The sequence below is a fragment of the Podarcis melisellensis genome (assembly GCF_964234715.1).
Source record: "Podarcis melisellensis genome assembly, chromosome: 7".
Classification (NCBI taxonomy): Eukaryota; Metazoa; Chordata; class Lepidosauria; order Squamata; family Lacertidae; genus Podarcis; species Podarcis melisellensis.
In genome coordinates, this window is record NC_138539.1 from 85,399,096 (window position 1) to 85,425,322 (window position 26,227).

Sequence of the window (26,227 nt, forward strand, 5' to 3'; positions counted from 1 at the left end):
GAACCCTTTTGACAAACCAGTTGATATTTCCCAATGAGTTCTCATACTGAATGAAGATACAAATGTTCAAACTATTCTTTGCAGAAAGCAATAAAATGTTTGATTCAGTCTCTCTAGACATGACATTTATTAGGTGGAAAAATCTAACCCAGGCTTCCTCAACCTCGGCCCTTGATCCCTTGGTAGCAGGACCAGTGGTCAGGGATGATGGGAATTGTAGTCTCAAAACATCTGGAGGGCCGAGGTTGAGGAAGCCTGATCTAACCTGTCAAAATTCAGATTGGATATATACATAATAAAAAGGCTGTGTGCAAATTCTTAGGGCCTCACATAATGCCATGAAATTTATAGGATCCCTAATGTAGTTATTCAATACTAATAAAGTGTTATGAGGTGTGCAGTTCGCACATGTGGCCCTGGCACCCCTTTTGAGGATATTTTGGCAATGAGACCTGAAGGTGCTCTACACTTTAGCACTCCAAGGCTTAACAAAGAGAACCAAGAGAAATCAAATGCAATTTTATTGTATCAAAAAGAGAATTAGCATACATGCTACAGATGCTAAATGTTGCAGGTATGCATCCAATTATTATATTGATATAGTCCATTATCAAGGATTTGTCTAGTACAATGTTAATTCTCATTTGCATTTCCTCCTGGAAGTAAGTAGGTTAGGCCTGCCTGTGGCCATTCACATCTCCTGCAGTCATCCATAAGTTTGATGAGGTTCAGGTGAGCAAGGCATGCTGGCATCCAACATGGTCAAGGTGACCTCAGTTTGATGTCATGGTTTGTTGGTTTAATCATGCTACTTAAGGATTTTGTCTGTTGTGGTGTTTTGTTAGAAACTTTATTTTTCCAAAGGCAAGGCAAAACGACTTGCTACCACCCCCCCAGCACATTAATACATTAAAAACAAAAGGGGAAAAAATAAATTAAGAGCATCCAGCCCAATTCTAAAAGGCCACAGAGAGTTACACAAGACCAAAGGCCTGGTTATAGAGGAAAGGTTTTGCCTGGTGCCTAATATATGCAATAAAGGAACCAGGTGAGTCTCCCTGGGGAGAGCATTCCATAAACGAAGCTACCATAGAAAAGGCCCATTCTAATGTTGCCACCCTCTGGACCTCTTGTGGAGGGGGCACATAAGGAAGGGTTGCAGATGACGATCACAGGGTCCAGGTCGGTTCATATGGGGAGAGGCGGTCCTTGAGATATTGCAGCCCTGGGCCATTAGGTGGACTCCGCCTGTGTTGTGGAAGTTTTGTCTAACATCCTCTTTCCTAGCTTTCTAGCAAACAACGAAACTATTTTGTCAATGCCACTCTTCAGTGCCAAATCACAGGCTGATAGCCCTCTGGAATTCTTCTTCTTAATGTCTGCATTACATCTGTGGTAAAAAAGACCTTTTATTAGTGATACCTCTACCCAATGCAACTGCCTCTCTCTGGCTGGCCGGAAGGAGGGCTTAGGTTGTTGTGCCAGGAAAATGAAGTCACGATTCTTGTTTCAAACAGTGTCAATAGCTCTTACTTCTGTCAGCAGTTATAACAAAACTACATAAAAATGTGTTAATACTAGGGTTGCTCCCGGGCTACAAAATTAACTTTGGAGCCTCATTTGCTGTTTCAGAAAACAACATGCCTTGGCGTGAAGCGAGGCCCATTGATTCGACTCATGGTCCATGGCAGCATTATCTTCAGGAAAAATGAGGGTTTGTTCCCTCCCACTTCTCGCCATTGGGAAGTCAAAATTAGTTATACTTCTTTTCACAGCAGGCAGAGTTTCCCCCATCCTGGAGTAAACAATGCCTACCAAATTACAGTGAAATAAGGGGTTTTGTGGGTGTGGGTTGGTATGATTGTTTTTTAAATTAAACTTTAAAAGCTCTCCCGCACAAAGTAAAAGTGTCTTTTTATTTTTAGGAAGAATTTCATTAAATCTGCAGGTACCATAGACCAGGGGTCAGCAAACTTTTTCAGCAGGGGGCCAGTCCACTGTCCCTCAGACGTTGGGGGGGTCGGACTATATTTTGAAAATAAATAATAATGAATGAATTCCTATGTCCCACAAATAACCCAGAGATGCATTTTAAATAAAAGCACACATTCTACTCATGTAAAAACACGCTGATTCCTGGACCGTCCGTGGGCCAGATTTAGAAGGCAATTGGGCCGCATCCGGTCCCTGGGCCTTAGTTTGCCTACCCATGTCATAGACCCATCCCAAGAGATGAATCCTGCCAAATTTCAGAAGGATAACTGCAGTGCTTTCCCCACACAGGCCACTTTTAGAGTTGGGGGGTAGGGTAGGTAACAAAAGTGAAAAAATAATCTTCACTAGTATTTTGAGTGCAATTGTTCTAAAAACAACATACATTAAAGTGGCGCCCATAGCTTGCATGCTTCCAAATTTCAGACTTGCATTCTAGTGCCTTTAAATAGGGAGGTGGGATAGGGAGAAAAAACTTAAAGGGATTAGTTTCCTACCAGTAGTTTTGTTTGTGGGCATTGATTTAATGGTGTTGGGTGGTACTAGACACAGAGTAGCAAGATTTAAGGGAGCAGCTGGTCTGGGTGTTGGAAACTTTCATTTCCTGGACCATACTTCCTCCTCTCTAGCCACCTGCCCAAACTGATCCTACTTCTTGGGGTGAGCAGAGAGTGAGTGGGGGCTTCTCTTTTCCTCTTTCATGCCTGACATCTCTGCCTCTGCCTCTTACCTAAGCAAGAGGAACTACTACCGTATGTGCAGGTGTAGAAGAAGAGTTTGGATTTGATATCCCGCTTTATCACTACCCTAAGGAGTCTCAAAGCAGCTAACAATCTCCCTTCCTCCCCCACAACAAACACTCTGTGAGGTGAGTGAGGCTGAGAGACTTCAAAGAAGTGTGAATAGCCCAAGGTCACCCAGCAGCTGCATGTGGAGGAGCAGGGAATCGAACCCGGTTCACCAGATTACGAGTCCACTGCTCTTAACCACTACACCACACTGGCTCTTTAAAGGTGCACTTTAAGGCTGCTCTTGGCATAGTCTCTGGAACTTTTCTCTGCTCAGCTTCTCCTTGCAATGCAGGCAGATGGCACAGCTGGGATCCACCGCCAACTCAGGGGGGTCCCAGACTGCTGTGCCACCCAATCCCACTACTGCTACCATTGTCAGAGAAGATGTAAACCTGCAGCTGTAGCGCATCACAATAACCTAGCCTCAGTGTGGGTGGACTGGACAACCAGTTAAAATTTCTTTTATAATGATGTATCTGTTAGAAGAACAGGGTTGAGTTACTAGAACTAACATCGCAGGGGGAACTAACATCGCAGGGTCCCTTAATCCAATGATACGATGTCAACTCTCTACTTATCCTGAGAAGAAGTACCGTATTTTTTGCTCTATAAGACGCACCAGACCACAAGACGTGCCTAGTTTTTGGAGGAGGAAAACAAGAAAAAAAATACTCTGAATCTCAGAAGCCAGAACAGCAAGAGGGATAGCTGTGCAGTGAAAGCAGCAATCCCTCTTGCTGTTCTGGCTTCTGTGATAGCTGCGCAGCCTGCATTCACTCCATAAGACGCACACATATTTCCCCTTACTTTTTAGGAGGGAAAAAGTGAGTCTTATAGAGCAAAAAATACGGTAGGTGCTGGATGCGCTCAGCACTCCTTTTTAAGCCAAGGTTTTTCCTGCTTGGCAGGGGGTTGGACTCGATGGCCCTTGTGGTCTCTTCCGACTCTATGATTCTATGATTCCATACTTACCCTAGCAATGCATCCACGCATTCCCATCCTTCCAATCCAAGCAAGACTGCTTCATGTAGAGCTGTATTGTTAAGCCTGTGTAAAAGTAGAGCGAGGAAAGGGGACAAGGCGTAAGAAACCTAGGCTGCCAACTGTAAGGTAAGAATAATGAGGCAGGCTTGCTTACAGCCATCACAAATCACAAGTAGTAGTAAGAACTCACCTTTAAATCATAACATATAAAAGGGGAACCTGCTTTTAATTTACTGTAGGCACTTATTATTATTTATTAGTTAAATTTGTATACCACACTTCATCTGAGTTCACAAGATAATAATAACGTATAAACAGACAAAATAAGAACAAAAACGAACCAATATGCAATATGACTGCATACCAGAGAAGTTCTTTTCCCCCCTGGTCAGATGGCTTGGAACTGACATTTTGATTGTTCCATGTCCCATCTGCAGCATTCAGTGTGATTGTGCAGCTTCCATACAAAATACACATTTCCATGTGAGATTAAATGTTTAAAAAGGGGTGGGGGAGGACAACTGTGCATTGGGAGAACAGCTGCATATTGGCATGGCATATTTCAAACAACCTGTTGACAGCTTCAGGCAGCAGTGCATGCCGTGTGAACTATATAGGCATGTAAAAATGCCATTTAGATTTCCCCCTAGTATTCAGAGTTACTTCACCAAACCTTTATTATGTATTACAAATATAGGCCATCATAAAACATCCACATATAAAATTTTAAAATATATACAAATAAACAGCCATGTAAAAATTTGTAACAACAAGGATTGTCATTGGGAGTTTCTTGCTAAAAAGTATTCAGAGTTCATTCTGTATGTTAACAGCTTCCATTTCCAAATAAGCATAAACAATCAGACCAGTTAATCAGAATGCAGAAGGCTGACGTACGGTCTTGACTGATGGTCCAGGTTGGCACCTTTCTGCACGAGAATGGGAATAACTTCATGATGCCTGTTCAGCACAGCCAGCGTTAAAGCAGGTTGGTCCTCGCTGTTGGTGCAGTTAGGGTCAGCTCCCTGGAGTGTGTGGGAAAAGTAGAGAATCAAACATACCTCCCTTCCTTCCCTCTTTTAAGGTACAGTGGTACCTCGGGTTAAGTACTTAATTCGTTCCAGAGGTCCGTTCTTAACCTGAAACTGTTCTCAACCTGAAGCACCACTTTAGCTAATGGGGCCTCCTGCTGCCACCTCGCCGTCGGAGCACGGTTTCTGTTCTCATCCTGAAGCAAAGTTCTTAACCTGAAGCACTATTTCTGGGTTAGCAGAGTCTGTAACCTGAAGCGTCTGTAACCCGAGGTACCACTGTATTGCACATTACACATTGTTCAAATGGTATTTGAATCACAGGAAGATCTGGTTAATGTTAAGTAAAATTACAACTGTTAGAATATATATACTAGGGTTGCCATATTTTAAAAAGTGATTTTAAAATAGTTGTTGAGCTTTTTTTTTCCTTCTACGCTTCCAACAGGGATTTCCAGACATTTAAGCAATTTCTGCCCAGACACTGTTTTTGATGGCTGAATCCTGGCAATGTGGTTCATATATCCACACGTTTACTAAACTGGAGGAAAGAGGAATGAGCATAGTAAGTGGTGGCTATAAAAGCAGGACTTGCTGACGATTCACATGCAGGGAGCAGGGAGAGGAACAAGGCCTAGCTCACCAGCTCTCATCCCACAACCCCCTTACCACATGCAAATACTGTAACTTGTCTGAACTGTTTGACTAACATATGCCAGGGAAACTTGTACCTACAGAGGAAGAATTCTAAGTGGATCACCTATTCAAGCTTATACCTGTTAAGTGAGTAGCATAAAGAACTATGTATTGACAATCTAGGTACCTTTATGGTATACATCTATTGGATAGTTTGATTTTCTTTTGGGGAAATATTATTTTAAAAAAGAAACAAATGTAGTTGAACAGAATGCTTGAGAATGCCACACTACTGAAACTTGCCTCGTCAATCAGTTGTTCTACTACGAAAGGTCGCCCTTGGCCTTTTGGACCCACTTCCTTCAGCAACTGCCTAGATTCAGTCTAGAAAAATGCAGAAACAAAACAGCTAATATAGGCTTATCTACAGGATGGAGGTGCCTGCATATACCTCCACCCAGGGCTGCTGGCAGAAATGCTCTATTTCAAAGAATACCACACTGACCAAACAATGGTGGAGTGCCTGTGAAAGCAACATGCCACGGATGGGTCGTGGGCATGGCTGGTGCCTGCCACACCCTAAGCTCCATCAGCTACTCCATCCCTGAGGGCACAAAGTCTCATTTTGCCAAAGGCCAATATAAGTAATTGTCCTCCCACAGAGATCAATGGAAAAAAACTGTTCCCCACCTGCCAGACCGACCACTAAATAAGTGAGCTCAGGGTGTTGTCACAGCACGCCCCCCCATCAGTATATAAACCCTCTTCAAGGTGATCTCAACCCCAAGTCAGGTGACAGACCATGCAGAATGGAGCTATACATTGACTGATTGCTGGTGAGGTCAGTTCTGAATAATAGACGTCAGGATGGGTGCCAGAATTGTGACATATGTCAACCACACAAATCATCCCCTGGAACTCCTTTCAGTCAAGAGGAAAACGATGAGCTCACTGGAGCTTTGCTCCTAACAGAGAGGCGAGACATCCCACTGAAAATCACCATTTGCTACATATTGGAGAGCCATCAGCCCCAGTTTCAGAACAGATTTGTTTCGCTTTGGAAGGCATCTTTCCCCAGAGCCGTGGTGCCAAGAGTGTGCATATGACCTTGAGGGAAGCCCTGTTCAGAAGGAACATCTGCAGGCACAATGACAGTGAGGAAAAGGGCCAAGGCACATGGTACTCTTGCTCAGAGACTCCAGTGACCATACTTGACCTCTAAGTCAAGTATGCAGATTCCCGGGATTTGTATACAGTGGTACCTTGGGTTAAGTACTTAATTCGTTCCGGAGGTCCATTCTTAACCTGAAACTGTTCTTAACCTGAAGCACCACTTTAGCTAACGGGGCCTGCTGCTGTTGCTGCACTGCTACAGCACGATTTCTGTTCTCATCCTGAAGCAAAGTACTTTACCCAAGGTACTATTTTTGGGTTAGCGGAGTCTGTAACCTGAAACGTATGTAATCTGAAGCGTATGTAACCCAAGGTACCACTGTAAACAGTTCCGTTTGCATGGACAAGTGAGATTGGAAATGAATGCACGGCAGGCCAGTTGATGACCCACTTGTGACAGGATGGAAGCGTGACCCAATAGCTCTTGTCCAATATTTCCACCACCTACCCACTTTGGTGCCAAGGCCAGGGATATACTGCATGGCCTTAACCAGGCATTTACCTGCTCTACATGCTCTCCCTGTGGGATTGCTCTGGCTACCAAGACAAAAATGGAAATGCCTTGCTCAGAACAGAAATAGGAGGAAGGGAAAAGGCAATGGAAGTAATAATATTTGCTGTGCTTCCCCCACCTCAAATACTACTTTCCAGAAAAGATTCGTTTTTAAAACCTGCTTGGTACTAACAATGCTTATGTTGCAGCATTCCTACAGAGGTGTTAACCACCATACTAAGAGCACATACATACAGTGAGCTTGTCTTCTTTTTCTAGACATGTCTCTGTTTTCATCATCCTTTTGACTTTCCCGCTGGGGCTTGGCACTCTTTGACTCTCTTCTCGGGCTAAAATAGAGAAAGCTACAATGATATTCAGGTGACGTCCATAGTATAGCAAAATAACATAGGAGCCCCACCTAACAGCAGCATGAGCTATTAACTAAAGTTTTTTATTTATTGCAATATTCTTAACAAACCCTGCAGCCTTCTCCCCCAAGAATATGTTCTGGTATTTCCACTGAGATGCCTGGTAGGTTTTTCTGCTTTTTAAAGATGTATGGCTTTCTGACTTTGCTGCTGATCAAATTCTCTTTTTCAGGTCAGTGAATACCTGAAGCTCTTGATGGAAGCGCCTTTCCCATCCACACCAAGAAATCTAGGCAAGAGGTGTGTGTGCCACCTCTTTTGGCTCTCGGTCTGTAGCTCACAGCCTGAGATACAGCAGGAGGCTACATTTCCACTATCAAAGGGACCAGCATCTGAGATGGAACCAGCAGGCATCAGGTGAAGTACAAGGCAAAGCCCCATGGGGTCATTGTGTTGAGTTGCTATAACTGATAGCCAAAGGCCTAGGAAAAGAGGAATGTTTTTGCCTGGCACTTAAAGATATGCAATGAAGGCATCGGGCCAGCCTCCCTTGTTCCTTAAGCAGGGAGCCACTGCAAAAAATGCCCGTTCTGCTGCCGCCCTCTTGACATGTCTTGAGACTCATCTGCTGTAACAACGGAGTCAAGATCCCGGTGGATGCAAGTGATTTTGTCCTCAAAATGCTTTGCAAACAAGTCACAGTGAGCTACCATTGGTTCTACCACCTCCTTCAGGCCAGACTCACACTACCTGGAAAAGCTTTGTCAGAGAGCACAACAAGGATGCAATGGAGGCAGCCAAGAAAGCCACCTTTGCTGCCTTCTCTGCCACTAGGTAGGCTCCAAGATGAGCCCTCACAAGTGTTTGATTGCATTCAGCTGGAGCTTTTCTCCACTTGCGTTTGAGCTGTATCCCAGCGTCTTTCCTCACCCTGAGCTCCGGAGTATATCAGGAAGTCAAATCGGCCCCACAAAGCAGGAGAGGGCACTCAGAGGAGATTGTGTCAATGGCCATTTGGGTGCTCCAGAGGTTGGTGAGGGCGTTGACAGCAGCGCCAGTCATATTAGCTGGAAAAGCCCCCAGAGCCATCTGGAAATCCATTTGAGGATGGACCATCCTCATAGATCCCTATATTACAGAGTGGAAAGGTGCTGAAAGCAGTGAAGGGTCCTTGGGAATACCATGCACTTGGGATCTACTTTAAGGTTTAATTTTCAGAGGTGTTAAGTGGTGCATACTTTTCTGGGTACAAGTCACTGTTTGAAAATGTACAAAACAAGGATAGCACTCCTTTGAACCAAATCACACCAGAATGCTCACCCAGACCGGCTTGACTTTCATATAATCCAGCTCTTCCTGCTTTGCTGGGGCTCAGTTCATGATAGCCAAATGCCAGTGGTTTATTGGTCAAAATATCCTGGACAAGGATAAACAGTATATTAAATGACAACCTTTGCCATACCAACATAAGCTATAATTCAGCACAGTGGTTGTAAACTGTATTGCAAATTTTCTTGATGAGAAGATCTGTTATGGCAGTGAAGCTTCTCTCAAAGACGATCTGCACGCCACTGCTTATCCTTCCCTATGATGTGTAGCTACAGCAGGTGTTGGGAATAATCTTAGGTGCAATTTGCATGTTGCATAAAAATTTAAATAACAGTTTAAAGACAAACAATGGTTTAATGCGAATGAGCACCATGCTGGTGCGCCGCGCTCAATGTTCTGCAACACACCTCAACAGTCTTGGCTTGTTGAGTTATCCAACCTGGGCTCATGGTTTGTTTCCTTTGAACAAACCAAAAGTGGTAAGCCAAGAGCAAATCTTGGTTACAACTCATGGTGTGTAAGGAAGAAAACAGAATACAAGCCCACTCATGGCTATGAGGAAACAAACCACGAGCCTAAGTTCAGACTACATGACAAACCAGTCTGTGGTTTGTTTTATTCACAGCGCAGGAGCAAGGGAAGAACGAACAAACTTTTGAGGAGCATCCACAAGTACAACACCTGCTTGTATTAATCTGTGGGGACTAATCCTTAATCAAACTCTCAATTCAAGCATGGCAACAATCAAAGTATGGGTTGTTACTGGGAGCTATAAAAATAAAAAGAACCCTTGGAAGTAGATAAAACAAGTTATATGAATAGCAGTAGAATCCCTAAGACCACAAGACAACAGTGATACAGATTAGATGTTTCTATTTTAAGTGAAAAAGACCAAGGAATAAAAAAGGACCAATGTCCAGATGGGATAAGTGGAGAATTCTTCCAGGAATTTAATGGATTAATGGCACTTAGATTGACCAAAAAAATTCAGTGAAGTAAGAGTAATGAAGTGTGCCTAATGTCCTGGATACAGACTATGATTTTGGTGGATACACACATACACACACACACACACACACACACACACACACACACACACATGTTATTGATTTTCCAAAACTTATAGACAAACAAACAAACAAACAAACAAACAAACAAACATAAATCCTAACTGTAATTATTCCACTTTTATTAACATTGTTAGGTGACTTCCTCAAATCCCCCTGGCTGAGTTTCAATGTATATCCTTGTGACAGTTTTCCAAAACAAATTTCTCATAAAATTTACTTAGTCAATTAACATCTTTCTTTCTTTTCATTCTAACTTTAAACATATTATTTTATAACATCACATATTTAAATCCTAAGCCAATCTGGCATTTGCAAGTATTTCTATTTAAATTATCTTAATATATTTAGCTAAATAGTCTTTGAATTTCATCCATTCCTCCTGATACTCCTCCTCCTTCTGGTCGCGGACTCTTCTTTGGTGGCAATATAAGCAGGAAGGATAAAGTGCTATTTTGGAAGAATATATAAAGGAAGATCAGATGGGCAATATATTAGAAAGCATATTCGTTAGGAGAAACTGCTTACCCAGACTGTATTAAGAATGTGCCAAGAATGTTTGTGTAGGAAAAACTCAGCCTCAGATTAGATAGAAAGTAGACACTGATCCTCCAGAGTCAGTCATCTAGCTCTGATAACACAGGCATGCTTTTTCTCTGAGAATGTGACCTCATTTCTGCACATGTGTAAAGCTAAGGAAAGGGAATAAGCCTGTCTAATATATAGTTACAAAAAAAGGTGGGAGGATAGATAGATAGATAGATAGACAGACAGACAGACAGACAGACAGACAGACAGACAGATAGATAAAAACCAGCTCCGGAGGGTCACCCCTAATGTAAAATGCTTTAAGGCAGCTGCACACAGATTCCCCAGTGAAGAAAGATTTCCCTAAAGGTAGATATTTGGAATAAAAGGTAAAGGTAAAGGTACCCCTGCCCATTCGGGCCAGTCTTGCCAGACTCTGGGGTTGTGCGCTCATCTCACTCAAGAGGCCAGGGGCCAGCGCTGTCCACAGACACTTCGGGGTCACGTGGCCAGCGTGACAAGCTGCATCTGGCGAGCCAGCGCAGCACACGGAACGCCGTTTACCTTCCCGCTGGTAAACGGTCCCTATTTATCTACTTGCACCCGGAGGTGCTTTCGAACTGCTAGGTTGGCAGGCGCTGGGACCGAACGACGGGAGCGCACCCCGCCGTGGGGATTCGAACCTCTGACCATGAGATCGGCAAGTCCTAGGCACTGAGGTTTTACCCACAGCGCCACCCGCGTCCCATAGATATTTGGAATACCACTGGTTTAAAAGAACTGCAATGAGCCTTGATTAGCCCAGTTGCAATTTACTGACTCCCGACTACCAATGATTCTCATTATAGCACCTTCCCATCTTTATCAGCTTTGATTTCCACACTGACCTTATTTATAGCAAGTGCATAATTTATCTGGAGACTGACTTGATAGCTGTCCTTGTGGACTGTAGCAGAAATAAGCTATAGAAGGAAAAAATGTGATTAAGCTTTCTTCTTTTAAAAAGAAAAATAGCTATGATCCTTACACACACACACACACACGGACATATATTACTTTCAAAAAAGATTTTTCAAATCAGTGTACAATACAGCTAGGTTATATATAAAACCAGTTAAAATCTTAGTTGAAAAGAAAAGCAGAATAGCAGTAAGAAAAATAAATCAGCAGTACAAAGCATTTTGAGATGAGCCTTGGCCAGTTGGCAAGAAGATACCAAGGAGGGGACCAAAACACCACCTGCAGAAAGTATTCCACAATGTCAGAGCTGTAATGGAAAAGGCTCTGCTTCTTGCAGAGGCTACTGTGGTCTCAACACAAGATGGAATCTGAAGGGCTCTACTTCTAGTTCTTGGAAGAAAAGGGTACTTCAAAGAACTTATCAGGACCTGGTCATTTTTGGTTTGGAAGGTCAAAACCAGCACCTTGTATAGGGTGCAGAAACTGGCTGCCAAAAATAGGTGATATATGATTATGCTGACTCAAGCCCACCAAGAGGCGAGCAGGAACATTTGGCACCTGCCAAAGTTCCTGAACTATTTTAAAATACAGCTCCAAGTGGAGTGCACTGCAGTAATATCCTCTGGTTAAACCAAGGTATCTAGGGTCTATCTTTCAGTAGCAGTGCAGTTGTTGAATCAGCCAAACCTAAAACCACAAACTTGGTTGACCACAAACTTGACATGAGCCAACAGTGTGACGCGGCAGCTAAAAAAGCCAATGCAATTCTGGGCTGCATCAATAGGAGTATAGTGTCTAGATCAAGGGAAGTAATAGTGCCACTGTATTCTGCTCTGGTCAGACCTCACCTGGAGTACTGTGTCCAGTTCTGGGCACCACAGTTCAAGAAGGACACTGACAAACTGGAACGTGTCCAGAGGAGGGCAACCAAAATGGTCAAAGGCCTGGAAACGATGCCTTATGAGGAACGGCTAAGGGAGCTGGGCATGTTTAGCCTGGAGAAGAGGAGGTTAAGGGGTGATATGATAGCCATGTTCAAATATATAAAAGGATGTCACATAGAGGAGGGAGAAAGGTTGTTTTCTGCTGCTCCAGAGAAGCGGACACGGAGCAATGGATCCAAACTACAAGAAAGAAGATTCCACCTAAACATTAGGAAGAACTTCCTGACAGTAAGAGCTGTTCGACAGTGGAATTTGCTGCCAAGGAGTGTGGTGGAGTCTCCTTCTTTGGAGGTCTTTAAGCAGAGGCTTGACAACCATATGTCAGGAGTGCTCTGATGGTGTTTCCTGCTTGGCAGGGGGTTGGACTCGATGGCCCTTGTGGTCTCTTCCAACTCTATGATTCTAAAACCAAGGCACCCAGGAGCAACACCAGGCTCAGTAGTACGCTCTAATGGCAAACCCAACCCTCACAGGAGAATGCAGAGTGTGATCCCATCCAAAAGAGGCTGACCCCAGCCAAGTGGACCACTGAGACCCCATTACCATCAACCCTTTTATCATTAACTCTTACAACTGATTATTAACCTTCTCCATCTCAGTGTCTCATTTTGATCAGGGAGATGACAGCATACTCCCAATACTAACATACTCTTGGAGCCCAGTATTATCACCCACAATGATTCTGTGGATGAGTCTGCCTCTTTGGGGATTTCTAGCTTGCTGGACTCATTGCTCTCTTTGGCACACGGAGACACCACCTCCGATATGTCCTTCCCATGAAGTTGATACCCAGAGACAAAACTGTGCCCCACTGGTTCTTCCCATTCCATTAGGTTTCCATTATGTCCCGTCTAGGCTTGGAGGCTTCTAGCATTAGTGTATAAACATTTGTAAAGCGTCTCTCTCTTCAAGCATCTTTTGCACCTCCAGAGTTTGGCCTCTCTTCAGTCTGATTAAAAGAATACTACATAATGCAAACTGCTTGAGTCAGCAAGAGACTTAAAACTGGCCAGCTAATTTATAAAACTGAAGACTCGCTGAATTTAAAAATCTATGAAAAGCAATAGAAAATAATACCAGAGAAAAGGATATCCATCCTAACATCGACCTCCTCATTCTCACTGAGAAAGTGATATAAAACAAATCCAGACACTAACTTCTCTCACCAGTTGCATAGAAAAAAGGACTGTCTCCCTTCTTCTCAGCAAGCCTCTATTTTTTTAAAAAAAGCCAAGAGTCATCTCACCTCTTGCCTTAAATCACTACCCTAATTCCCTTTATGCATCAGCATCACAGGAGAAAGTTTAGAGCTATAAAAGGTCCCTTCTTTCTCTTACCTTCCCCATTTGAGGCTCTCCAATCAAAGTCCTGAACTCCAGATTGTTTTGCGTGTAGCTTCTGAGGTGTGCACAAACATGATCTAGTTGCTTCCTCCAGTAACCTGAATGAAGGAAAATAGACTGAACATATCACTGGTGTTACAGAGTAGCTCAAGAAAGAGGGTCCTTCTAGATTGGTGGCTCTTGCAGGTGGTTTCTACAACATGTCAGAAACACAACAGTGGTGGATCCATATTGGACCACCCACAAATCATTTCATTTTATTAGTTGTTCTGTGATGCTTCCCCAATGTTATTACACTATTGCTTGGGTGGGTGGGCAACAAAAATGAGACAAAGAAACAACAATATTTCAACAGGAAGGCATGAACTGATTGGAAATGAAGCCGTATGACTGCCCTGAAACTTTTGCAGGCACCAACAGTATTGAAAGTGGGACTGCATATAACGGCCCTGATGAGAGGGGAATCCTGTCTCCATTTTCCAGGAACTTATTGGACCAGATCTCCCCTCCCTTCCTACTTCCCCTAAGCAGCCTGACTGAAAACCTTGTTATTTATTTTATGTTTAAACATTTAGTTTCCCTTCATTAAAAATATTTTCTCCAAGGTGGGTAACAAATCACCTTTAAAAATAAATTGTGAATCCCCCAGACGGTATGGTTAATTGGGCAGTATACGATAATTAAAATCCCCCAATCAAAATCAATCACATATCAAAAATACAGCAGAACATACCAGCATCAAAATCTAAGAACCTGCATAAAAAACTGAACCTACTACAAAAGGATAGCTGAAAGTTGCTGTAAGCACAATGACTCAAGTTCTTCATCTGCAAAGGAGTCTAGGAATAGGAGAAACCCAAGGGCTGTTTTATGAAGAATTCATTCTGAATAGCATCTTTTTACCTCTTCCAGGACTGATGGCTGTGAGCAGAGGTTTGTGATAATTTGTCTCATTCGATTTTTCCTTTTGAGAAAGGAGCTCACTTTCTTTCTTCTCTAGAAATTTGATGGATGGGTAGTACAAGCCAATGGTTTGAGTTCCTTGCTCTTTTTTCTCTAGTAAATTAGGTACTGATGGTGGCAATGAAATGACTGATTGCTGCCGGGTCTGCAAGCTGTTGCTCTGTTAAAAATAGGTTGTATTATAGGTAAAAAGGCTGACACAGCTTATCAGATACACATAAAAAAATTCACCAATATATTTTCCCTAAATGAATTAAAATGTTTTCTGAAGGAACTCTGACATTCTCTATCTGATCCAGTGGTCTGAACATACATTTACACTCACCATTTTGAGGGTTCAAAATGCAGGAGTGCTGCTGCAGATACTGCCTCACCAGTATTGTAGTCTAAATAGATGTGCATCATAAATGGCTTATATTTGTTCACTGTTATTTATTTTAGCCATAGGTTTTAACAAAGTGCAATATACTGGCTTATTTTAAAGCAGACTCATTTTCATTTTCAGCCTAAGGCACATAGAAAATTCCTCTTTGGTCTTTATTACATGCTGGTCCCACTATCGGAACACTCATTCTCTGAAAACTTAGTTACCTGAATCCAAAAGAGAATATCCAAACCTTGCTATACAAGCGGCTGATTCAGATATCTGAACAGCCAGAGTTTGCCCATTTTCTTACTTGTTTGGATTTTGCTGGTCAGCAGCAGCCACTTCAGGCAGAAAGCCCCACTGAACCCAGTAGAACTTAGGTATATATAAAAAGGTAAAGGTACCCCTGCCCGTACGGGCCAGTCGTGACCGACTCTGGGGTTGCATGCCCATCTTGCTTAAGAGGCCGGGGGCTAGCGCTGTCCGAAGACACGTCCGGGTCCCGTGGCCAGCGTGACGAAGCTGCTCTGGCGAGCCTGCACCAGCGCAGCACACAGAAACGCCCTTTACCTTCCCACTATAAAGCGGTCCCTATTTATCTACTTGCACTTAAGGGTGCTTTCGAACTGCTAGGTGGGCAGGAGCTGGGACTGAACGACGGGAGCTCACCCCGCCGCTGGGATTCGAACCGCCGACCATACGATCGGCAAGTCCTAGGCGCTGAGGTTTTACCCACAGCGCCACCCGCGTCCCTAGATATGTATAGGATTGTGCAATTGTCTGCATGACTTCCCTTGAGCTACTGATAAGGGATACAATGCACTAGAAAGTGATTTGTAGGCACCCAAATGAATGCAGTTCTGTGTACTAGCAGTCTTATTTATGCAGCAGACCTGGTTTCGATACTAAGGCTTTCATTCTATTATGCAAATTATACAGAAAGTAATCTGTAAAATATTTAACGACATCTCACTTGAACCAGAGGACTGAGAAACTTGTCAAGTGGTGCTGGGCCTCTCAGATTGCTTGTGTGTGATTCTTTTGTGCGGAAATTTCCTTACCATTTGCGCTTCTGGAAATTGGATCCCACAGACCACACACTGCGTAATGCAAATTGGATTTCCTGCTCCGCACACACAGTAGACTACTTTGCCCTTTGGATTATAGAACAAGCACATTTCAGTAAATGTAAGTGTCAAGCAATGTAGGAATATATCAGGTATTATGTTCTCATTGCTACAGCAGAACACCCCCCCAAGAAACTGTTTCTATACAGAAATCTTTTATTTTTACATCAACTCTGAGCTACCTTTTGGTGGATGCTGCCTTGTTCTTGCAGCCGTGGAGTCATCAGAGCTTCACATACGATACATGTTGGTGAGTTCCTGGGCACCATAGTCTGGCATTTGTTGCACAATGCCATCTGTAGGAAAATAACAGACACATTTGTACCCATCTTCTTGCCAAACTAGGACAATAATCCTCAAACTTTGAAAGGGGAGAACTGTCAAAAACTGTGGAATGAATCATAGGTTAAAAGTAAAAAAAGAAATTTCACATGCATAGCGACAGGGCAATAAAGGCAACAGCAGCCAACCGCACTCAAGACTTTACTGTTTCAGCATGTCTATGAAAATACTAGGAAATTAATTCCTGGTGGAGTAGTGACAATGGAGGCAAGAACTGACACTGGTGGCAATGGAAACAGTGGAGACCTGGTTGGGGCAAATCTGTGTGTCCACTAAGAAAAAGTCGAGATCTGCAAATCCTTTCTAACACTACTTCTTTATACAAGCCAGAGCAAACACTTAACGTGCCTTTGACCCAACTAGCCACTTTCATTACCTGAGATCGAGGCATCCATGTGGCAGAATTAGACTTTTCTCCATCACTTGAGGTATTCAAGTAATTTTTCAACAGATGTGTTCCAATGATTTGTGAGGGCACAAATGATTTTTCTTTTGACAAGCCTAAAATTACGCACACATTTCATTTTATTATTTTTCAATATCACACTTCAAAAGAATGTTAACCTTGACTAACTGTGTAAAACGCATGTAAAGATTGTTCTGGAATGAAATAAATTAGAAAAGAGTTAAATCAATGACAAATTCACATATACCAAAATACATACATGGAAATAATAACATATAGATGCTGCCCTGTAGTTTAGACTATTGTTGTTTTAATCCCTATTTATATAATTATCTTGATATTCTGTTCAATGGTTCAAAAATTGTACCAGGCGTATAATAAAGAACTGGTCCACAGGTGTTATTCCATATGGACCACGTTTGCACGCAATACAAAACACAGAGGAGGCGGTTGTATGCTTTGCATAAGTATGCTAATCAGTTGTATATGGTAAACTGGTAGCCTAATGCTTACTAAAAACTAGAATGATAAAGTTGCACAAAGTCAAATTGACAGCACTGCCAATTTCACTGGCCATTTTGATACAAAATTAAAGTGGCAATACCCAAGGGAGTAACTTTGAGTACAGAAAAGAATGGGTTCAGGAAGTTATCCATAAAGCTCATGTGCTACCAGTTCAAATTCTTTGAACCAGTGACCTTTTTGGAGTTCCCTCAATTCTGGATTTAACATACATTACCTTGTAATTCCAGTGATACATCAGGCAAATGGAACTTGCTTTCAGCACTTGCTTCTTCCTTTCTTTGTTTCAAATGAGACAATTCATCTTCCATCTCCTAAGAACAAAGATTCTGATATATAATCATATATACATATTTTGGTTTGTTGCACATGCTCTAGCCATTCTGAAAGGAATCTTATCAGCATGCTTTTGTAACAGGCTTTGTGGTAGGAATGAAGGAGGGAATTATGAATGGGGCAAGGCAGCAAGTGACAAGATATGTCTGCATCTGTGGACACCCTACACATTTTTGGCCTCTACTGCTATCTAGAAACAACACAATCCCTGCATCTGTTGGCATAAATTGCTACAACATCTCATGCATGGAATGAAATGTTCCACTTAATCTTTGTATTATCTAGGTACACTCTACAATCCAGAGACATTTCAGGATTCCATCCATTTTTTATTTCAGAGCCATAATTTGATTTGTTGTTGTTTAGTCGTTTAGTCGTGTCCGACTCTTCGTGACCCCATGGACCAGAGCACGCCAGGCCCTCCTGTCTTCTACTGCCTCCCGCAGTTTGGTCAGACTCATGTTTGTGGCTTCGAGAACACCGTCCAACCATCTCGTCCTCTGTCGTCCCCTTCTCCTTGTGCCCTCCATCTTTCCCAACAACAGGATCTTTTCCAGGGAGTCTTCTCTTCTCATGAGGTGGCCAAAGTATTAGAGCCTCAGCTTCACGATCTGTCCTTCCAGTGAGCACTCAGGGCTGATCTCCTTAAGAATGGACACGTTTGATCTTCTTGCAGTCCATGGGACTCTCAAGAGTCTCCTCCAGCACCATAATTCAAAAGCATCAATTCTTCGGCGATCAGCCTTCTTTATGGTCCAGCTCTCACTTCCATACATCATTACTGGGAAAACTATGGCTTTAACTATACGGACCTTTGTTGGCAAGGTGATGTCTCTGCTTTTTAAGATGTTGTCTAGGTTTGCCATCACCTTTCTCCCAAGGAGCAGGCGTCTTATAATTTCGTGACTGGTGTTCCCATCTGCAGTGATCCTTTCCCAATTTTGAACCAATCAGTTGTTCCATATCCAGTTCTAAGATTCGCTTCTTGTCCCATATATAGATTTCTCAGGATACAGATCAGGTGATCAGGCACTCCCATTTCTTTAAGAACTTGCCATAGTTTTGCTGTGGTCAACACAGTCAAAGGCTTTTGCATAGTCAATGAAGCAGAAGTAGATGTCTTTCTGGAACTCTCTAACTTTCTCCATAATCCAGCACATGTTTGCAATTTGGTCTCTGGTTCCTCTGCCCCTTCGAAACCCAGCTTGCACTTCTGGGAGTTCTCGGTCCACATACTGCTTAAGCCTGCCTTGTAGAATTTTAAGCATAACTTTGATTAGGGATGGAGATAAACCAGAGGCCAATACAAATACATATTTTACATTCAACATGCCTGAATATTTCTTTTCTTTTCTTTTCCCTTTGGAGCCTTTCATCCAGAAATTCTCTTTGGAGTCTTGTTTCTCCTTTTCTCTATGCATCTCCTGGCCCCTGCTATTCCTGAAGCATGTGAGCTCTTAGCTGATTATCTCCCTTGGTTCCTTGCCCACTTCTCTGGTGTCCAAAAAGGGGCAATAATTCTCTCTCTTCCTATATCTCCTATTTATTTTTCTCCCCCTTGTGGGAAAATGATTGCTTGTACATAAGAGCATGAGCAAAGTTCTTATTGTTGCAAGGTGATTTCATAGCAGGAGGCCCGCTTGGAGCATGATCAACGCGTGGACAGCTCATGCTGTCCTAATGATTGGTCCACGTAACATAGCCTGATTGTCTGCGTGGTCTAGTGCGATGGTCCTTATCTGCTGGCTTAGAAAAGGTTGCATTCCTTGTATTTTGTATCTTTCGGACTTCACACAATAAAGGCTGTGCTGCAGCAGCTCTAAAGCAGCCAGAATTCTTCAACCCATCTCTGTGTGAGACTGATTCTTACTGATGGCGAGCTGGTTCTCGTCACCCCCTTTCCACCTCATCTTCAACCATTGGTTGATCCCTCCATTGCAGGGGGCTGGACTACATGATCCTTGGGGCCCCTTCCATCTCTACAATTCTATGATACCCATGGCCATATGAGCCCATTGGTGCTGACAATACTAAGCTAAATGAACCAATGATTCTTATTTAATGTAAGGCAGCTTTCTATATTCCTTTGTAGGGAGACACAGGTGACACTGTGGACTAAACCACTGAGGCTCCTGGGTTTGCCAATTGGAAGGTCAGTGGTTGGAATCCCTGCAACAAGCTGAGCTCCCGTTTCTCTGTCCCAACTTCTGCAAACCTAACAGTTTGAAAGCACACCAGTAAAATAGATAAATAGGTAGATAAATAGATAAATAGATAAATAGGTACCGCTGTGGCGGAAAGGTAAATGACGTTTCTGTGCGCTCTGGTACTCGTCAGAAAGCTGTCTGTGGACAACGCTGGCTCCCTCGGCCTGAAGCAAGATGAGCGCCACACCCCAGTCACTTTTGACAGGAATTAACCCTCCGGAGGTCCTTCACCTTTTACCTATCTTCCTTTGTACGTTATAACAGGCTTGCACAACTTGTGACCCCTCCAATATGAATGGAGACCAGCAGGTATGCATGAATAGGGGTTGGGGGTGGAGGGAATATCTTCTGCAGATGGTCAATATCTCTCCCCTTTTCGTGACACCCCAGGCAGACAGGAAGAACATGGATTATTATGCCACTGTTGTTCCCTATGTTTCAGCAGGAATGGAAGAAGCCCTACTTGACCATGAACTTGCTCCATGAGGGTTCTGATGACTTACTTGAATAGATGCTTCCCCTGCACAATCCTGAGCTACTTTGAGTTAGATCCAACTAACCCAGTGCACTAGCAGAAGCCAGTGAAAGAACTCCTGCTGGTACAATGGGGCTTTCTCTCTCTCTTCTCCCACAAATCCACTCTGGGGGGTCAGGAGAACCCCCAGAACAGCACTTGAGAGAAGGAGAGGGGAGGCTGTTCCATTTGGCAAACAAAAATGGTCATGCTGATGGAACAACTGTGTTAGTGTGACATTGAATTCTACTTTTTGTTTCCAGTACCTTAATGTTTTCTGAAACACTCCTCATGGATCTCTCCAGCAACAAGAAGGGGAGTTTAAAAAATAATAATATGCTGCAAGACCTTCATATTTAACAGCATTAATGATTCATAACACTTTTCAGCAGATTTAACATTTTTATAACTTGCCTGACTGATGAGATCTTCCAGGAAATCCTCATTCTCATCTTCATCAGGTACATGTACGTTGGGAGTTACATATTCTACTATAAATACTTTTGTTACAACGGTACTCTCTCTGCCGTCTCTGTAAGTTAAGAATCAAGAAACTCTAGACCAGGCCTGCATAATTTGTGTCTCATATAAGGGATTTTCTTCTTTTTGCTGCCTCTGGTAAATGTATAAGAATTTGGCTTTGCGGGTCTCATGTTGTCTGCGTTCCAACACAGTAGGAAAATAATAGGTAAATAAGGATTAAATGTGTTTCAACTTTATTACTTAACTAAAAAAATATATATCTTGCCTTTAAGTCCTCAAAGAAACTCCTCAATGCAGCTAACAATAATCAAAGTTAAACTAAACCAAAACCAATCCATAAAATAAACAATAACACAAAATAACATCCAATGTAACAGAAACGACAGTAGAAACAACATGGAGATATACATTCTCGAATTGATGGAGGTTGGACTAGGCCAGGCATCCCCAAGCTTCGGCCCTCCAGATGTTTTGGACTACAATTCCCATCATCCCTGACCACTGGGCCTGTTATCTAGGGATCATGGGAGTTGTAGGCCAAAACATCTGGAGGGCCGAAGCTTGGGGATGCCTGGCCTAGACGATTCTCAGGGTCCCTTCCAGCTCTACAATTCTACAGTTCTGTGATTTTATGCTTCAATCTCATGAAACTTTACCTTTTTTGATCTCTTATCATGGTCCTAACAGAAATCTATTTGCTGAAGCTGCTCTTTGCATTTGGCAGGGTCACAAAGCCTCTGTATAATTCCACCTTGTGGATGGCACCCTCAAGTGCAACTCCTGACCCCAACCTTTCACTAGTACTTTAGTCTCTTATTCTGGAGATGGGGAAACTTACAGACTTTCTCCAGTCACTATGGGGAGGAAGAGCCAGCCCAACTTCTCCTGGTTCCCTGTTTGCCGAAATCGTGGGCATGTATTGCTGGAGCAACCTCATGGGAGATAAACATAAGAGTGACCTACTGTGACCAGTAAGCCTTCAGCATCACAGTGTTGGACTAGGTCTGGGGAGACTTTGGGCCAGTCACTATCGCTCAGCCTAACCACAGGGCTGTTGTGAGGATAAAATAGAAGGCTGGAGAACCAGCTAATGGAGTGGAGACCTGGAGCAGCATGAGGCAGGAAACCTTCAGGGATTTGTGCTTGGGGAAATAATTCCTTTGTCTGGATAGGGAAGAGGTGTGAGTTGGGGGAATCTTGTCTTGGGCTCTTCTTAACCAAAGAGAAAACACTATTGTATATCAGGGAGGAGTGATACTTGGTTTTGCCTATCCAGACTTCAAGCAAGGGAGTCTCTGGGCCACAAAATTTCTAAAAGGGCAGGCAGTGTTACAGTGTCAGAGAAGAACTGCTTTAAAATGTACATACCAGCTTTTGAGAGGGGATTTGTGTTGAGACAGTGGAAAAGAAAAGTTAAACTTCCTTTACCCCTAGACTGCTGAGGCTTCCCCTTGGTTGCTATTTACATTTTAAAAAGTGTATACTTCAGTGGTGTTAATGCAATTATAGTCATATCTAGTTTAGCTTTAGATGATAACACAGAGTAGTATTTCACCTATATTTGTTATATATCAAAGATGATACCAAAAAAATTAATTGTCCATCAACACACACACACAAACTGAAATCTGCCTTTGTTTAAAAGCTGGATTACATAGTGATAACACTTACTTTGTAACTGCTAGTGCCTTAATTGTTATTTTCCCATCTGGTAATGTGATTGGTCCATTATACTTAAAAGTATTATGATCTCTGTAATTAAGTTTCCTAAAGAGCTGTGGTTTACTTCCATCAGTAGTATAATATATGGTGACATCAGGGGTATCTGAAAGATGAAAAAAAGGATGTTATCCTTCTTCCCTCAAACAATAATTTCTATATGAAAATATTCCTTTAAAAAAACCCCACAAATTTAAATCACAAGAATAGACTTCCTGCAAGCAGATGTCTATCTCCCCCTTAAAGACCATGAATACATTTTTCTCTGTACATAAAAATATACAGTATTCAGCTGCAATCTATACAGTATTTGTACAGCCTGGAAGCAAGCTTTCCCAAAGATTAGTAACTGCAAGTTGCAACCTGCAACAATATTGTGATTTAGCAGCTGCACCAAGTAGGATTGCCTGTGTTTTAGCTAGGCGGAAACTGGAGCCTTGTGCTTTTGGAGGATTCAGAAGGGAACCCCTTTCCCAATAAAGTGCTGAAAGGCTCTAATTAAGGGCTGTCAGCACTGAACCAGAGCACTTTATGGGGTGGGCAGACACTGTTGCAGAGTAAGAAAGGGAAGAATTTTCCCTTTCCCCATTCTCTTTCTAAACTCCTGGCACACATCTGACTTCTCCAGTGCTGATACACCTGATGCCTATATATAGATCTGCAGAAAAACAGTACTACTGAGCCTCAGGTGTTAAAGGATGCTTTCTCCATGTGTGCATTTTCCTGCTTCAGTAGCACATGATTTTTATGGGAAATGAAGCAGGAGCCATGTGTGCCTCCTTCCAGCAACTCCTGCAGCCCAAGCTGGTGCCAAGCATATTGCCCTGCTTTCCTTTGCAGCATATTAGTGAGGCTGAGAGTGGGTCTTGTTGTCTGGGCAGCATAGGACACGCAGGCCTGCACTTTGCTAACACAGCGGTTTGACTTCACCCCTGGAGTCACACTCCACTGTCTCTCAAGACAAATAGATGCCAACAACAGTATTTATTGAGAGAAGTGAATAATTTTGGGGATGGTGAGTTCCTTTCTTTTTTTGAAGTACTATGTTATAAATGCTTTTGCCATTTGTGTCCCGTCCTCCCAATTCCTTTATGTCCTTGCTAATAGTACCTCGGGTTACATACGCTTCAGGTTACATACGCTTCAGGTTACAGACTCCGCTAACCCAGAAATAGTGCTTCAGGTTAAGAACTTTGCTTCAGGATAAAAACAGAAATCGTGCTCCGGCGGCGCAGCAGCAGCAGGAGGCCCCATTAGCTAAAGTCGTGCTTCAGGTTAAGAACAGTTTCAGGTTAAGAACAGACCACCCGAACGGATTAAGTACTTAACCCGAGGTACCACTGTAATAGCAAAGAAGAAGAATTTAATAATTTATACCCTGCCCATCTGGCTGGGTTTCCCCAGCCGCTCTGGGTGGCCTTCAACAGAACATTAAAAACAGAATAAAACTTCAAACATTAAAAACTTGCCCAAACAGGGCTGCCTTCAGATGTCTTCTAAAAATCAGATAGTTGTTTATTTCCTTGACATCTGTAACCTCACTTCTCACAGTGAGGGAACCGCCAGAAGGCCCTCGGTGCTGGACCTCAGTGTCCGGGCTGAACGATGGGGGTGGAGAAGCTTCTTCAGGTATACTGGGCCAAGGCTGTTTAGGGCTTTAAAGGTCAGCACCAACACTTTGAATTGTACTCGGAAAAGTACTGGGAGCCAATGTAGGTCTTTCACAACTGGTGTTATATGGTCTTGGTGGCCACTCCCAGTCACCAATCTAGCTGCCGCATTCTGGATTAGTTGCAGTTTCCGGGTCTCCTTCAAAGGTAGCCCCACATAGAACACGTTGCAGTAGTTCAAGCGGGAGATAACAAGAGCATGCACCACTCTGGTGAGACAGTCTGTGGGCAGGTAGGGTCTCAGCCTGCGTACCAGATGGAGCTTGTAGACAGCTGCCCTGGACACAGAATTGACTTGCACCTCCATGGACAGCTGTGAGTCCAAAATGACTCCCAGGCTGCGCACCTGGTCCTTCAGGGGCACAGTTACCCCATTCAGGACCAGGGAGTCCCCCACACCCACCTGCCCCGTCCCCCCAAAACAGTACCTCTAACCACTGTTTTTATGCTGTCCCAGATAAAAGCCTATAGTGGGTTGGACAAGAGCCAACAGGTGTGATTCTTACCTTTGTACATCAGGCTACATTCATTTATTCATTCATTCACACTCCTATGCACACCTCTCTCCATCCAGGACAAACAAGAGGCATTATCACAGTTCAAGAACATGCAACCCTTTTGCCCAGAAGGGTTTGGGGCAGAGCTGGAATGAAGTGTGATCTAGGGAGAACTGTGGCGTTGGTAGTAAGGTCCATTTAGGTCCATAGGTCCATTTAGAGAGGCCTGGAGGGCTGTGTTTCATCTCTGGGCCTGAGGTTCCCCAAATCTGTTTTAAAGTGTCTTCCTTTTTACAAGATGAAAGCACTTATGAAGTGAAATGGAAAGACCAGCAGTATGTGTGTCACCCATATAAAATGAAACATATAGCATGCATTCTGAGCTGTTGCAAATACCTGATTTGATCTCTATAAGTGTATTTGTATCTATTTCATGTTTAGCTTTGCCTGGTGTTGAGAATCGTAGTGGTATAATTTGAGGCACTAAGATGGATCCGGCAGTCATTTTTTCCCTCAAGGTCTATTGGAACAAAGCAAAATATTATTATTTTGAACAGAACAATGCAGTAAGTAATACATGTGTACATCCACTCCAAGACTGAGACTGCGATCCTATTCATACTTACCCGACAGTAAGCCCACTGTAGCCAGTGGGATTTACAATAATTCGAAATAGAAATGGTTAGGATCTCAATTGTGCATGCTATGAATTGCAGGAGGATTGCTGTAAACTTCTCCTCTTGGGATCCTTGAAAGGCTGTTTGCATGCCAGTATCTTCCAGGGAAGCTCAGTGGCACTGTCTGAGGCGCCCTTGCTGAGTCAATGAGATAGGTCACCTGGATCTAGGCTCTGCAACAGGTGCTAGGAACCTTTTGGGCCTCCAGATGCTAATGAACTACAATGCCCATCACCCCCAGCATGCATGCTCAATGGCCAGGGTTGATGGGAATTGTAGTTCAGTAACATCTGGAGGGCCAGAAGTTCTCCACACCTGCTCTAGGAATCCCTCATTTAGGGGGCTCACATGGCCCCCTTTAGTTTCAGTCCTCAAAAATATCGCTGGAACCATTTTATGCTGTCTGAGCCTCAGAATTTGATCGTGATTATCCTGTTTCAGTAAAAAAAAACCACAGACCAATGTCATCATTATTTTGTTATGTTCTGAGCGGCTTCCCTGTAGGAAACGGGGGGATAGACAACCAAGCATCACCCTTCGTCCTGTATCTTTTCCGGTCCTCGTCACCGGGGAGAAGCACCAGGTGCAACGGAAGAGCCCCGGAGCCACCGCCCTTCCCCCCGGCGAACGAGGCAGCCCCAGCCGCCCCTCAGGCGACACTCACCGGCGGCCTCGCTCCGGGCCCAAGGCTCGTCCGTCGCCACGGCAACCGCAGCCTCTCTTTCACGCCAGCCCCGCCTTCCCGACGGGCGCCT

At 43.3% G+C, this 26,227-nt stretch overlaps 1 protein-coding gene across 4 annotated transcripts; it reads right to left on the bottom strand.

The window, feature by feature from the left end:
• Positions 1-504: 504 nt before the first annotated feature.
• On the bottom strand, positions 505-26,209 carry DZANK1 (double zinc ribbon and ankyrin repeat domains 1). 4 transcript variants are annotated; one of them, XM_081917839.1, is made up of 17 exons: positions 26,137-26,209; positions 25,192-25,315; positions 22,581-22,734; positions 20,841-20,958; positions 17,587-17,683; positions 16,818-16,942; positions 16,282-16,395; positions 16,034-16,126; positions 14,546-14,765; positions 13,637-13,740; positions 11,283-11,357; positions 8,792-8,888; positions 7,356-7,450; positions 5,734-5,818; positions 4,665-4,788; positions 3,756-3,830; positions 505-1,390 (listed from the first exon to the last, which is right to left on the bottom strand). In XM_081917839.1, the coding sequence occupies exons 2-17, from the start codon at positions 25,298-25,300 to the stop codon at positions 1,234-1,236; spliced, it is 1,842 nt and encodes a 613-aa protein (XP_081773965.1). In that variant the 5' UTR covers positions 25,301-25,315; positions 26,137-26,209; the 3' UTR covers positions 505-1,233. The 4 variants fall into 4 exon arrangements, with proteins under 4 accessions (XP_081773965.1, XP_081773968.1, XP_081773966.1 ...); XM_081917842.1 differs by lacking the exon at positions 26,137-26,209 and adding an exon at positions 26,007-26,130; XM_081917840.1 differs by lacking the exon at positions 26,137-26,209 and adding an exon at positions 25,997-26,015.
• Positions 26,210-26,227: the final 18 nt, after the last annotated feature.